Source organism: Hydra vulgaris, chromosome 11, assembly GCF_038396675.1.
Source record: "Hydra vulgaris chromosome 11, alternate assembly HydraT2T_AEP".
NCBI classification, from domain to species: domain Eukaryota; kingdom Metazoa; phylum Cnidaria; class Hydrozoa; order Anthoathecata; family Hydridae; genus Hydra; species Hydra vulgaris.
Genome location: NC_088930.1, coordinates 28,890,001 through 28,906,292, shown reverse-complemented (window position 1 = coordinate 28,906,292; position 16,292 = coordinate 28,890,001). Strand labels below are relative to the sequence as shown.

The 16,292-nt window shown below is 28.7% G+C and overlaps 1 protein-coding gene across 1 annotated transcript in view; it reads right to left on the bottom strand.

Moving 5' to 3' along the window:
- The window catches only part of LOC100213532 (protein yippee-like 5), a 45,363-nt gene that overhangs the window by 14,034 nt on the left and 15,037 nt on the right, over positions 1-16,292 (bottom strand). Inside the window, exons 3-4 of the mRNA XM_065810698.1 lie at positions 9,252-9,291; positions 726-794 (exon numbers count right to left, since the gene is read on the bottom strand). Coding sequence (XP_065666770.1) covers positions 726-794; positions 9,252-9,291 — 109 coding nt within the window. The remainder of the gene's footprint in view (positions 1-725; positions 795-9,251; positions 9,292-16,292) is intronic.

Genomic DNA, 16,292 nt, shown 5'->3' with positions numbered 1-16,292 from the left:
CTCTTTAACACTTTTTAAACTATTTAACAAGTGCTTAAATAGATCTTGCCTTCCTGCCTGCTGGAAAATGACATCTGTGGTGCCAGAAATGTAAACAAAGTTCACATTGTTTACATAAAAAGTAAAAAGATTCAGAATATATAATAAGGTGGTCAACGCCTCTTTTATATATTTGTTATATTTATAAGTGCCTTATAAAAATCTTAATTTTATTTGGTTCTCACGCTCTATAAAATGAAAATCAAAATTTAGTTATAATTTTAATACATTCAAACATAAAAAAAAATAATAAGTAAATATTCATTCAAACAACTGTTAACTTTAAATAATATAAAAAGTAAAAATTTACTTTCTTACAAACTTAATTATCACATACTTATATGACAGGTTTTTGAATTTTAATTTTTTTTATTTACTTTTGTTTTTTAATTATTCTTTTATAGAATAATTAAAAAACAAAAGAAAGTGCGCTTCAAGTAAAACAACAAAGTTAGTTTTTCTTGGTACGCATTTATTTATATTTTTACTCAAAAAATTCAGCTTAAACATTTTTTTTTATCATCCTCTTTAATATAAACACAACTTGTCTCACCACTTTGGGATCCCTTTAAACATTAATTGGCAGTTTTGATGGAACTATTTATTAACAAATAAAGTCTGCCCACTAAAACTATTCCTGAATACATATTTAAAAAATAGTTTTAAAACAACAAACATTTTCTTACATATATCCATCCAAGTTTAGTTGCACAAACTTTACAAGACACATCTCTAACCATATGTCTTCCTGTGAGCTAAAACATAACTTATTTAAATGTTATTTTGTACTTTGTAAATTGATAAGATAAAACATTTACTCTATGGAAAGATGTTTAAAAAAATGACTGATATAACAAGCACAAAAATTAGTCAACAGTTTTATTAAATCTCAATTTTCTGTATGAAAGGTTTAAACTTGTTTTTGATTACATAGGTATTGTAATAATAAAATATATAAAAGCTATATAAGTTAAAAATATACTTTAATTATATTTTTAAATTTAAAATATGAAAAAATATAAGCCATGCCTATACTACGGTTAGGAATTCTGGGACACTGAAAACCCAGGATCCCGCAGTTTTTGAACATCCTTAAATCCCAGGAAATGGCACTTAACCTTGGGATATGATTTTTTAAGCCTAAAAAGAAAAATATATTACAATACCCTTAAAAGATATTACAACACCCTTAAAATATATTACAACACCCTTAATTATTTTTTTAAAATCGTATTTGGTTGATTTTTAAATTTAAATTTTAAGATTTGACTATTTTCATATTGTAAATTCTTGATAAATATATTTTTTTTGTTTGATTACAATCAAACTAGAATTTTACAAATTCGAAATTCTTGCAATTATGTTCTTGAATATTGTAATATGCATTTACTTTTACAATTTTTAACTTGAATAGACATTACTAGTTTGTGACTATTTTATAGTACTAGTTTTAATTAAATCAAAAATTGTGGGTTATTTTAACAGTAAATTTTCTTAAATTATAAAAAGTTATATTTCTTGCTCATAAAATCAACCTCACATCTGCTACTATTTCAGCAAACACACTAAATGAACCACGACCAAAAAAAAACCAAAATGTTAACCAATTATTTTTCGATACTAGAGAAATACTTTAGATACTAAGAAAAATCACTTCCTGATACAATTGCACATTTACAACCCTTGATAGGTTTTTGTTCAACACTATGTGCCATTCTAGTGATATACATGCAGGTCTTATAGCTACAAGATTCAAATGTTTACCAAAAACAGTCAACACTGTGCATAAAATGTTTTTAGATTACAGATAATGAATAAAAAAAAGCCTGTAGGCAAAAAATTTTTTCTTTTTTTAAAATTTTCTTTATCTTTTGATGAATGGATATCACTATTAAACCATTGCTATTTGAATATTAATTTACATGCACAAAATTTTTAATTCTAGATAAATTCTAGATAAAAATAATAATATCCCATATGGGAACATTTTATTTCAATATAATTATTTTCTTATTTATAGCATGCATATCAATATGAGTGAATGATATTTGGCACAACTCAACTTGAGTGGTGCCAAAACTCCAAGATTTTGTGTTTTTGATCAATTTAAAAAATATACTATTCTTCATACAAATGTTACCAAATTTGATATAAATAAGCTATCAGCATTCAAATTAAAGATGATAATATGTAATTATGAAAACACAAAAAAATTAATTTGAATATTATCTTTTTGCAGTGTTAAATTAAATTAAATGGTGAATTTACTGAATTTAAAACATCAAAAAATAAAACAAACAAGAAGCCTTACATTGAAGAGACAATCAAATAAGAATTGGAAAAGATTGAAAATGGTTAAACTTAAGAGCAGCAGCTTAATCTTATTGCATACATCAAAGTCTATTATAGTTATTGAAAGCTATCACATTATATATTTAATGAATATTACACATAAATTGAAATTTATAAAATTTATTATGACTAAGACTATGAAAAAAAGTTGCCAAACTTTCTGAAATAAACTTTCTAATTTTCAAACTTTCTAAAATAAACTTTCTAATTTTCAAACTTTCTAAAATAAACTTTCTAATTTTCAAACTTTCTAAAACAAACTTTCTAATTTTCAAACTTTCTAAAATAAACTTTCTAATTTTAAAATATTTTTAAAATATATTTTTTCCTTTTCCTTAAATAAATTTATTCCTCTGTTGAAAGTTTTTTCTTTGGTTTCTTTGATTTAGTTAGTTTAGCGTAATGAAGCAAAAAACAAATAATTGACAATACAACAAAACTTTGTTCTTTTATTGAGTTAACCTTGGTTTACCTTCTTCAGATGCTTGGTGATTGAGGCTTAGGTAGATATTTAGATTAAGTTCAAAGTGAGAGCTTTTTTTATTGAAAATGATGAACTGCATTTGTTCAAAAATGGAATACAATAAAAAATAGATTTCCTGGTCGCAAATGGTATTAAGGTTTCATGAGTCGATGGTACTCAGAACTGAGCAAAAGGACAGCTACAACATCTCATATTTGAAAGCAGCAGCATGCACATCAGAAACTATTGCTTATTATTTTGTTATTTTGAAAAATAATTTTGATTTGGCAAAAACTGGTCTTGGTAAAACTATGTATATGTAAAACTGTGATGAAACTGTGATGAAATGGTGACAAAGGCAATGCAAAAGTAATTAAGGGTGCAAACCATCCGCTAATATTAACTGAAAATAACAAAAAAACTACAAAATTTTTAGTTAAATTAAGTGCATTCTCACTCATTAATCTGACATTCTGCAGTCTTTGATATTGGCGTATTTTCCATGTTAAAGATGTTTAGCATGATATGAAGCTGGCATATGATATGAAGCTGGCATAGGATGTGAGGACATAGGACATAGGAGGCTAAAGCTACAATGATTAGAAGAACTCAACTTTTTCTAAAAAAATTTAAATTCAATTACAATAATTTCCTTGGAAATGATATAATTGTGACATGACATAATGACATGACATAATTAGTCATTAAATAATTGTGTTAAAAATTTTCACATCCATCTCTAAATTATTATCAAATCTAATTATCAAAGCAAGCTGCTCATCTTATGCTTTTCCCATACCGCTCGATTACTAAATAACTAAAAAGGTAAGTAGATAACAAATAAAGATTAAGAATTCTAAAATATGCAGAAACAGATTATTCTATAAAAAAAAAGTAAATGGTAAAACAAAAATTCCTCCATCAGGAAAATCTGAAAACCTAAAATAAAATTTTTATGAATTACCTATAGAGGATACTGCTATTAATTAAGACCATTCTTTTAAAACACCAATATTTTATATTAACACCAGAAAAAGAAATTGTAAACTTAATCATTTGTAAAATTATCAATAGTTGCAAAGTTATCATCAAGGAAATGTTTTTGCAATGTGCAACTTGTTAGTTAAAGAAGTTAAATTGAATATAGACACACCTAATCATATATCATCAAAATAAAAAGCAACTATGAGAGACAAGTAACTTGGATCTGACCATCAACCATTGGATCTGAAAAATGCTACAAAAAAGTGATGATCGCCACTATTACTTGTCTGAAGACACACTGGATTAAATAATCATCTTACTTGTCTGAAGTCAGGTTGGATTAAAGAATCATCAACTACTTTTAACATCCAGAACAGCAATATGTGCTGAAGTAGCAGTAAATGTTCTTGAAACATGTCTTGATGAATTAACACTGCACAGTGGACCAAACAGTGGACATTGCATAAAAATCAATGTTACCAAAATAGTTCATTAAAAAAAAAATTTAAAAGCATGATTTGTTCAAGAAATATACTATTTTGAATAATGTAAATTCATTGCAAAGAAATGTAATAGGTATAAATGATACATAAAAGTCATTTTTGGCATTATATAAGAAAAATGTCACTATATAAGCAGTGCTGATGTGATAATTGTATGTAGAAACAATCTCAGACTGCAGTTTATGGAAATGTGAATGTTAACTTCATAGATTATTAAACAAAAAATTTTTTACATCTCAAAAAGTGCTAAGTAGGCACTAGCAAACCCATTATTTTTCCTTAATAAAACTCCTATAACAAAGAGGATGCTTTTTAACGAAATTGTGCCAACTTAGCACTTTTAAACAAAAATGTAAAAGACTGACCCTACCCCTATAGTTTAAATTTTTGTAAAATATATTAAAAAATTATGTACAAAATAACGTAAAAATATTAATCCAAATAGTTTTACATTATTTTGTATATATTTTAATAAGGGGAAAATGTGTTCAGTAAAAATGTCTAGAAATTAAAAAAAGGATTAAGACCAATTTTAGACCAACACCTTCACTCTCCCTTCCCTAGCCCTCTTTTATATTGAACTTTTTTATGACCAAATTTAATCTAGTTAGTACAGCCATTAATTAAAAAAAAATATTGCACCATCGAAATCTGTTTTAAAATGAAGAGTTAAAAACAAAACAAAAAATATTTATATCTTTAGTTTAATAACAATGAGGCTCACTGAATTTGACTTATTTGAAATTTTCATTGCTGAGGAAAAGAAACAAGCTATTTCTGCAAATATAACAGGTTATATACTTGTAATTGCTAAGACACTTGGCTCCGATGAATTGATATTTGCACAAAAAACAATAGTTCAGAATAGCTGGCAAAGATTTGCATCTGAAAAAAAAAAAACTTAAAAAAATGGGCTATGCTGGCATAAAATTCAAGGCTGGTAAGGAAACCTTGCCTGAAGAGTATGTTAAAGAATAACTCTTTCAATAAGTTTCTAATAACAATTTAAATAGTTTGTGCTCTTGATAGGCATTCATATAAAACCAAAAAAAAAAAAAATTCTGCTGGTTTTAATATATTGCCTAGAAAACAATTTGAAGTAACACCAATTATTATGAATTATCTTGAACTTTATTCTTATGTTTACTTCAGCCTATTTCAGTCCATTAAACTGACGATGCAAAGGATATTGAAGAACATTTTTTATAAACATTGAAAATATATTAATGAAAATAAAGTTTGGATTTGATGGTTGTGAAAGCCATGCAATAATTAATTAAAAAGATACACTAGCAATATCATACTGACAATGTTTTGTTTATTTACACTTGAAACAGAAGCAGGCTTATTAATATGGTTGAAAAAGCCACAAAATGCCCCACTGAGTCACATAGCGCTGAGTCTTCAAATGGTAAAAGAATTGAGAGAAACTCTTCAATCATTGTCTGTCTTTAATTCTGACATAGAAAAGTTAAAAAATGAAGGTTTCCTTATATATAAGGAGGGAAAACAATTTAATGTAAAGCTAATAGTGCAGTCATATATGATGGGTATGAAGGTAGTGAATCTTTTTTCAGGAGTTAGAGGTGTATATTGTGATCATGTGCACATGCTCAAAAGATCATGATTATAAAAACTATTGTACAGATTTTTAATTATTCCTATTTAACGAGTTTCCACCTGTTACAAAAAAAAATTTACCTGGACCATGGATTAGTATAACAAAATCACTTCACAAACTGATTGGTCATTCTTGGGAGGTAATTTTAAAAAATGGGGAAAGTGGTTTGGGAAATCTTTATGATTCAAGGTTAGAATGTAATAACAAAATATTAAGATTGATACATACTAGACTCTCAAGAAAAAACTCCTAAATTATTAATTTAACAGACACCATTAACGGAATGTGGATATTTAATTAATTAAGGTTTTACAATAAATTGTGTAGGCATAAACTGCCAGTCAACCTAATAATATAATACTTGACAATTACAGAGTTTGTATAACTAATAGAAAATAAAATGTGGATTAGTCATAGAGAAGCCATTCATTTTTTAGATGATTATCTAGAAGCAGTTTAAACATTTTTAGAGATAACGCTGATACAATGTGATTAGGAAGAGAGTTCCATTTATTTATTATTCTTAGAGAAAAAAAATTAATACGTAAATTTAATCGCGAAGATTGTTTTTTTAGTTTATATATATGACCACGAGTAATAAATTTACTATCTATTTCAAAAAGACTTCTGTCACTATTGTTGTTTTTGCACCATTTGTAGACGTTGATTAGGTCTGCACGAAGTAGCCTGTATTTTACAGTTGTCATATTTAATGCCAACAATCTTTGTTCATACGGTAGATCCTGTAATCCATTGATTCGTTTCGAAGCTCTTCTTAACACATTTTCTAGTTGCCGTTTGTCTTTGAGAAGTCCAGGGTTACAGATTGATCCACAGTATTCTAGGTGAGGGCGGACTAGTGCTGAAAATAGTTTTTTGAAGGATAATAAGTCTGGATATGATGTAAATGTTCTTTTTATTATTCCTATTATTTGTGTGGCTTTGTTGACTTGAATAGTTGTGTGTTTGGAAAATAATAAGTTCGAATCTATGTGAACACCTAAATCTTGTTCGCAATTTGTGGTTTTAATGTTTACTCTTATATTTTTTTCTGGATCATGCATATTATAAGTATGGGATTTGTTGTTGTTTCCTAAGTGCATTACAGAACATTTATCAATATTAAATTTCATTCCCCATTTTTGAGACCATGTAACAAGAGCGTCGATGTCATTTTGTAATTCTTGCGCAGATTGAGTATTTTCAATAGAACGGAAGATTTTGGTATCGTCAGCAAATAGAGCAGCTTTTGATTTGATTACTACAGGGATATCGTTGACATATATAATAAAAAGTAAAGCTGAAAGGACGGAGCCTTGGGGAACTCCACTTTTAACGGGTACCCAGTTTGAATAATTTCCATTAACAACAACTCTTTGTCTACGGTTTTTCAAAAAGTTTTAATCCAATATAGTATTGATCCATTTATACCATAAGCTTTAAGTTTAGAAATAAGAAATTTATTTGGAACTTTGTCAAAGGCTTTTTCAAAATCAAGATAAATGTTGTCAATGGGAATATTATTATCAAGTGATGACGTCCAATAATTGGTTACAGTTAAAAGGTTAGTTAATCAGGAATGATCTGGACGAAATCCATATTGGTGTGGACTTAATAAGTTATTTTTAATCAGGTGTGTCATAATATGATTTTTTATAATTTTTTCAAAGATTTTTATTAAAGTACAAGTAAAAATAGTAGATAGATGTTTAGACATTTGAAAGCAAGTTTTCTTAAATATTATTGGGTGTAATGCATTAGGGCCTGGTGATTTAGACGAGTTTAGACTTTTGAGGTATGTTTCGATATTTTCCGGACTTAGATCAATATTGTTTGTTAGTGGATTTACATTTTTATATGTTAGGTTAAATGGTGGTGTTGCTGTTATTTTTTTGTTTGAAAAAGTATCAGCAAAAAAAATATTGAATAGATGAGCTTTATCTAGATCAGTAGTTGCAACAATATCATCAATATCATCGATATCATCTAATCAAATTTTTTTTGACAAGAAATGCAAGTCAAAATAATTCTTCAAACTTTGGTATGAATAAGGACATTCTGATAAACATTTTCATAAACAAAATATCTCTAATAACATTGTATCTGAAGATGACACATACTTTGAAATATTACCATATGAATAAATTACATATAAGTACTTCTTTAAATAATTTTTATTGTTTTTGACATTGATTGCCATTTATTTTATATTAATATTACAAAATATACATGCATATTTATAAACATTATGTATTTTTGCTATAACCTATAAAAAATCAAATTTTTTGAAATTTTCAACATTTTGTACTTTTAAATTATGACCTAAATATCCTGCAGTAAAAATATTTTTTTAATTTTTCCAAAAATACACAAAAAAAAAACTTTCCAAAAAGTCTTTAATCAGTCCCATAGTACTTTCCGTTCAAAAGTTATGAACCAATGTCTGTGAACACCTGTTTGGCCCACTTTGCACTGAGAAACTTAATTTAAAATTAATAGAGCTAGAAGGGCTTTAGTACATCAACTGTTTGAGTTTGCTATTATCTAGATATAAAAAAAAAAATTTCATTCTTTTTTGACAAAAACTTTTTTTCATTCTTCTCTTCTTCCTTTTCTGAAAAAAAATTGTTAAGACTTAAATTGGCATTATTAAACTTAAATATATAAGGACAGTACCATTTAAATAGAAGAGGATATTTATAATAACTTTTTTGAGAAACCATAATTGTAACATTACCTATGAATGCTCTAATATCATAAGAAATTAATTTCTTTGTTTAATATTGTTTAGAAAATATGAACACCATGTGCTGCTGTTTAGATTGAATCAGCATAGTACATTTACATCAGCTTAGTACACAGTACATAGTATAACTGAGTGCAAACCTCAAATTTTAGCAGTAAAAGAAAGAACATTGCTCCCATTTCAAGGGAAACATAGAAAAGCAACACTTTTTATGTATAATTTGAAAATACATCTTTTACATTGAGAAAAAAACATACAAAAAAGATATATATAAAAAAGATTGCTTCTTTATAATTTTCAACAAAAGCGATAAGAGTTGCCAAGTCAAGGATTATCAAGCAGTTAAAAATAAATTATTATATAAAAAGGAAATTTTTCTTTTATATGATTTATTATTTAGAATTATATAATTGATAACTATAAAAAAGTATATAATAACAAATATTTCTAACTATTTATTAATAGTTTGTTGTTACTTAATTAATAATAATGAGTTCATTTGTGAAGAAAAAAAAAAACAATAATAATCAGTCAACTTCTAACCATTACGCGATCTTGAACTTCACTGCAATTTAAATTAACACTAAAATATAAAAACAAAATTAAAGGTTTGTATGTAATAATAACAATCTAATAATAATAGCAACAATAAAAACAACAACAACAAAAAAATAAAAAACAATAACTATTAGCAGCTCGGAGTAATAACAATAATAACTACTAGGGGCTAAATCCAAACTGACCATTTCTATAGTTATTCCTTACTTCAATAATATATATGTGTTGATAAATTACAATTGGCATTAAAAGTTTAAAAAGCATGTGGAAATAAACTTTATTTTTTTTCTTTATCAAGTTTTATCAAATTTTATCAACCATTATTATGCCCCTGGCATGGTTGGCATTAAAAACGTGTGTGTTTAGACAGCTTTTTAACATTGCTACATTATTTTTTTAAATAATTAAAATTTTGATGTCATCTTAATAGCATGATGAAATTTATATATAAAATTGAAAATACATTATTTACAATGCCATACTATTTATTTAACTTATTAAAATATTATCAATTTTAAATGTGTGATATTTCGGCTCATATAGTTAGAGCCATTTTCAAACTGAAATATAATACAAAGGGTGACAGGAATAGTGTCGAAAAATGAAAAGAAGAGTATTGAATATTTTAATCATCGCAAAAAAAATAGAAGTGTCGCAAATGAATTTAATAATAAGTGTCGAAAGCAAAAAAAAGGAAATGCCACAAATGAATTTATTGAATAGTTTCAAAAACAAAAAAAAGGAATAGTGCCATAAATAGTAAAAACGGAGTGGCGCAAATAGGTAATTTCAGCAATTGCTTACTCTTTTTGATTATCTTTATAGCATATGACTTTTACAGAAAAAACTAAATAAAAACAAATAAAGAATAATGAAAGAAAAGATTGCTACCAAACCCCAAACCTTCAGTCCATGTAGCAACACTCCTTTGCAGAAAAAGGCTATAAGATAGTTGGAGTATGTACTGAAGCCCCCACCAGGAGGCTATTTCAGTATGACATCAGACATGATATCTAAACACACATTTATAATTAATATTATAACTTTTTTTTTTTTCTTACCATTCATTAAACTCCTTTAGGACATTATTCCTTTTTTCTATTTTCGACACTATTCATTAAATTCATTTGCAACATTATTCCTTACTTTTTTGTTTTCGACACTATTCATTAAACTCCTTTGCGACATTATTCCTATTTTTATTTTCAACACTACTCATTAAACTCATTTGCAACAATAAAATATTTATCAGTGCAATTTAAATTTATTTAAAGTATTAAAAGAGCCATGTTGCGCATGGATGGTGTCCATGTTTGTACTTTTGGTGTGCATTGCCAAGGCTACATTTGGAACCCTTTGTTACGGCTTAGGGAATTGCTTGGGCTATGAAACAGTGTAATGAGTATTGTCTATGCTTTGAGTCAAAATCTTCAACAAATTTAAAAATGAATAAAGTACCAAAAACTATAAAACACAAAAAACCATCATCATCACCAAGTTCTCTAAACCTATCCTTCACTAATATTCGTGGTCTTCAAAGATACTTTTCTTCTGTTGAGTCTTATCTCTTGCAAAGTTCACCAGACCTACTTGCTCTTTGTGAGACTAATTTGAGTTTGGCTGTCTCATCCTGCGATCAAATTGTTGATGGTTATCTTCCTTTAATTCTTAAAGGTTTCATTAGTCACATGCTTGGCCTGGGCATTTACATTTGTAAGAATTCACCCATTTGTCGGGAAATTAGGTTTGAATCCAGAGACTATTCTTTTATGTGCTTTTGTTTAGCACCACTTCACTCTATCACCTTTCTCTTTGTTCTATATCGCTCTGCTTTATCTAAAGACTGCACTCTTTTTGATGTTATTTCTGATCATATTGACCAAGCCCTCTCTCTTTATTTATTAGCCAATATTTTTATTGTCAGTGACTTTAATGATCATCACACTGAATTGCTTGGCTCTAGTGTCAGTGACTCTGCAGGCATTAAAGCCCACAACTTTTGCCTTTCTCAATCCCTAACTTAAATAGTCAACTTCCTAACTCCTTTTCTAGACAACCCGAATCATTTACCTCCTCTACTTGACTTATGTCTTGTTTCTGATCCTAGTCAGTGCTCAGTTTCTCCACATTCACCCTAAGGTACTTCTGATCGCAGTTTGATCTCTTTAAAACTGTTATCTCATTCTTCTTCATCATCTGAATCCCCCTATCATTGTACCTATTACAACTACCTTAAAGCTGACTGGGACTTTTTCTGTGATTTTCTTCATGATGGCCCTTGGGTACAAATATTTTGCTTTCCTGCTGAAAACATGCTTCTTACATTACTTTGTGGACTCAAGCTGGAATGGAATCTTTTATTCCCTCCAGACAATTTCAGGCCTAGCCTCACTCTTTTCCATGGTTTTCCTCACATTGTGCTGCTGCAATTTCCAATTGAAACTACTATTTCCATATCTATCAGCATAATAATTCTACAGAAAACAGATGCCTGTTTATTACTGCTAGAAACCATTGTAAAAAGGTTTTGTCTAACGCCAAAGCTCGCTATTCTCAGGTCATGAAATCTGGTGTTTCATCACAAAGATTAGGCTCTTGTGACTTCTAGAGAATCTTTAATGGTATCAATTAAAAGAGCGAATCTGTAATTCCACCTCTCTTGTATGGTTCAGACTTTGTCACCTCACCTAAAGACAAAGCTGAATTGTTTGCTAAAAACTTTTCATCAATATCATCTCTTGATTCCACTAGTTGCAATCTGTTTGACAACTATATCTACTTGATATAGTTGTCAAACAGATTGATCCATTGCTTGACATTCATATCACTTCAGCTTCTGTACCTAAAGTGATTTCCTGCTTAGACTCATCTACAGCTTGTGGTCAAGACAACATACCTGCTAGAGTCTTGCAGAAGTGTTCTCCGGAGCTGTTGTATATAGTTTTAAAAATATTCAACAAGTGCTTATCAGTGTCTTGTTTTCCAGCCTGCTGGAAAGCGGCATCTGTTATCTCTATCTTCAAAAATTCTGGAGAGCGATCTGATTCACCTAACTACCTCCCCATTAGTCTTCTTCCTATCATAAGCAAAGTTTTTGAATCTTTTATTAACAAACACTTAATCTCTCATTTTGAATCTAATAACTTTCTGACCGTCAATATGGATTTTGATCTTCTCATTCTACAGCTGATTTGCTAACAGTCATAATGGATAGGTTTTATCATGCATTAGATAAAGGTGGAGAGGTTAAGGCCATCGCTCTTGAAATTTGTCAAGAGCGATGGCCTTGACCTTTTAACTAAAGCATTTGGTAAAGTTTGGCATGCTGGTCTTCTCCATACGCTTTCTTCTTACAGCGTATCTGGTAACATCTTTAATATTATTGAATCCTTCCTTTCCAATCATAATATAAAAGTTGTTCTCGATGGACAGCACCCTTCTTCTTATTCTGTAACTTTAGGGGTTCCTCAAGGTTCAATCCTTGGCCCTGTACTCTTTTTAATTTACATTAACAATCTTCCAGAAATTCTCACATCTAAGGTGGCATTGTTTGCTGATGATACTACCATTTACACTTGTCGAGATAAGAAACTAACACTCTCTGATTGCTTGCAGGGGGCATTTGAGCCTGAAAAGGATCTCACTTCTGCTACAGCATGAGGCTCACAGTGGCTGGTGAACTTTAATTTAGATAAAACTCAATTTTTTTCAGCCAATCGTTATTTGAAATAATTTAGATCTTCCTATATTTATGAACAGTAATGTACTCAATGAGTCATCTCCCCTTCATCTTCTAGGAATAACTCTTACTTCCGATATTTCTTGGAAACCATATATCAAATCCGTTACAAAATTAGCATCTGCTAAGGTTGCATCTCTTTATCGAGCTTGACACTTTCTTACTCCGGATTCTATTCTCTATCTCTATAAATCTCAAATCCGGCCTTGAATGGAATACTGTTGCTATATCTGAGGCGGATCTTCTAATGATGCCTTTTCTCATTTAGACAAGCAAAAATGCATTGTAAATATAGTTGGATCTGCTCTTGCAGACAACCTCCAACCATTATCACATTGTCATAATGTTGCTTCTCTTTCTCCTTTCTACAAATACTATAATGGGCACTGCTCTAAAAAGCTAGCATCTCTGTTGCCATCTACTAAAATTCATTCTCATGTTACTCGTCATTCAATTAAGTCTCATCCCTTTTCTGTGACTGTTCTTAAGTGCTCCAAAAACTCTTATTCCTCTAGTTTTTTTCCTCGAACATTAGTTTTTTGGAATTCGCTTCCTTCATCTTGCTTTCCTGATTCATATAATTTGCAATATTTTAAGTCATCTGTCAATTGTTATCTTGCTCTACAATCTTTATCTTTTATCTTTCAGTAACTTCCAACTCTAATTAGTGGTTGCTTGCAGCTTTGTTGGAGGTGAAGATGTTTAAAAAAAAATTATTCTTTATTCTGTTATTCGACAATCAATAATGCGATAATTTGCGTCTATTCCTTTTTTACATATTTGACAGTAAAATTTGTGACACTCAAAATTTTGCGACATTATCGCGCCACACCATTACAAGATTTCTTATTTACAATTATCATGTCATTGCTGCATAATATTATAAAAGTTTTTTATATTTAACAAAAAATATTTTTTAATGGTGAGTCATTACTAGGTTGTCATTATGCTTGTTAACAATTATCTTTTTTGGGTAGCAACATTGCAATCTATCTATTTCGATTGACTCCCTGATTTTTATAGTATTATTATTTGGGATAACTGAAAGTGTTTTAGGATTATTCCAATTAATTGAACATGAACTACATTTTGAAGGTACAAATAATTTGATTAATATAAAAAACTTTTATAATATTACGCAGCAATGACATCATTATTGTAAATAAAGAATTTTTGCAACATATTTTTGTTTGAAAATGGCTCCAACTATATGAGCTGAAATAGCACACATATAAAATTTAAATAAAATAATGTCATTAATAAAATTTTAATAAGTTAAATAAATAGTAAATGATGCATTTCGATATATATATATATATATATATATATATATATATATATATATATATATATATATATATATGGCTATTTCCACGATGGAAGAGATAAATTTCGTGTTTAAAAATTTCTTTTTTCAGAAGGTTTTATTTCTTTAATTATAGTTTAAACACCTTAAAATTATTGTTAAAATAAATTTTGAGTAGAAAATGTTTGAACCGAGTAGATAAATTTGATGAATGTTAGCAACTGTTTGTTCTTTTTATTATTCGAAAAAGTGAGTAAAATTTGAGGGCGAGTTATTGCAATATTTTAAACAAAACATATCCATATTTTTGTTTAGAAAGAATCTTTGAGATTACATATATGTCTTGAGTAAAAAAATTTTTACTCTTTAAAAATAATTCAAGTGTTTTTTTTTCACATACACATCTGCAAAAATTACGTTGCGTCACTGAACTAAAAGCTAAAAAAGTTTAATTATTGCAATGAAATTATGCTTTATGGTGAGGTTTTTTTAGAAATTATATATTTTAATGTAAACTTTTAATCATTACTAAAAAAAAAATTGGTCAAAAAGCATTGTATTAACATATAGTTATAGTTTAAAAGCTGTTGCATCACTAAACCCATCGACGGGATAATTAGCGTTTTATAAAATAGCGCGGTAAGGAAGTCAAAATATCATCCAAAAGTTCAGATTTCGTTGTGGGTTTTCAAATTTTTCAAATTCGAATAAATTTTTGCATTTTAGTATTGTGAAGGGCCAATAGTAAATATTAGTAAATTTTTGGATTTATGTTAACATTTTCTTATAAAGTTGTAAATTTTTAAGAAATGGAATCAAAATTAAAAGTAAAAAAAAACGTTATGCAGAATACCAAGCTAACTATGTTTCTCGGAATGCTGATAAAAAGAAAGAAATGTCCAAAGTTAGATCTAAGAGATATCGAGAAAAATTGAAAGCCGATCCTAATAAAAAAGCAGCTTATGCTGCTAAAGCAAAATTAGGAGTTTTAAAAAGTCGCGCTTTAAAAAGAAAACTTTTAAATCGATATCAAAGACCAAGCTCATCTTTTAAAAACGTTCAACAAAGAGGAAAAGCATTGAAAAAAGTTTTAAAAGCACTACCAACTTCAAAGGAGAAACAATCTGAAATTCTTTCTATTCTTTCAAATAGCTCTGCTTGTAAAGATAATTCGGGTCTACCTCCAGCATGTTTAAAGCTATATGGTTTTTCTGAAAGCGATGTTTTAGCAGTTGTAAACTTTTATAATGAAGATGAAGTTTCCCAAATATCACCAAACAAAAAAGATGTCACTCGAATTCAATTATCTGACGGAAAAGCAAACAATATTCAGATACGTCATTTATATTATACGCTAAAAAAAGCTTTCTAGTTATTCAAGGAAAAGCATCTGCACATAAAAATTTGACTCTGCAAATTTTGCGACCTTCGTCCACGCAATGTGAAATCAGTTACAAAATTTTTGCATAGTGTTTGTGTTTGTAGTTTGCATGAAAATATGCGATTTGCCTTAAATGCATTAACAAAATCAATTCAAGCGCCTTCAATCAAAGTTGGATCTGAAATGATAAATAACTTTGTTTGTGAACCGTACACATACGATTGCGCCTATGACAAATGCGTTGCATGCAAAGGTATGAAACAGTTCGATAAACACTTGCAAACTGTTAATACATTTGGTTTCGAAGTATCCTGGGAAGAGTGGAGAAAGCCTGAAACTAAAACATATGCAAACTTTGAAAAAATTTCAAAAAAGTCTACTGTAACAGAACTCATCCAACACATATCAGCGATGCGTGATAAGTTCGTTAAACACACATTTGTAAAGAAAAACCAATCAACAATTTTTAATAAACTGAATGAGGTTTCGATGAGTGTTAATTCTGAAATTGCGGTAATCCAAGTTAACTGGGCTGAAAACGATAGGTGTTTCTATCAAAATGAGCCACAAGCGGCTCATTTTGATCAAAATCAAGTTTCT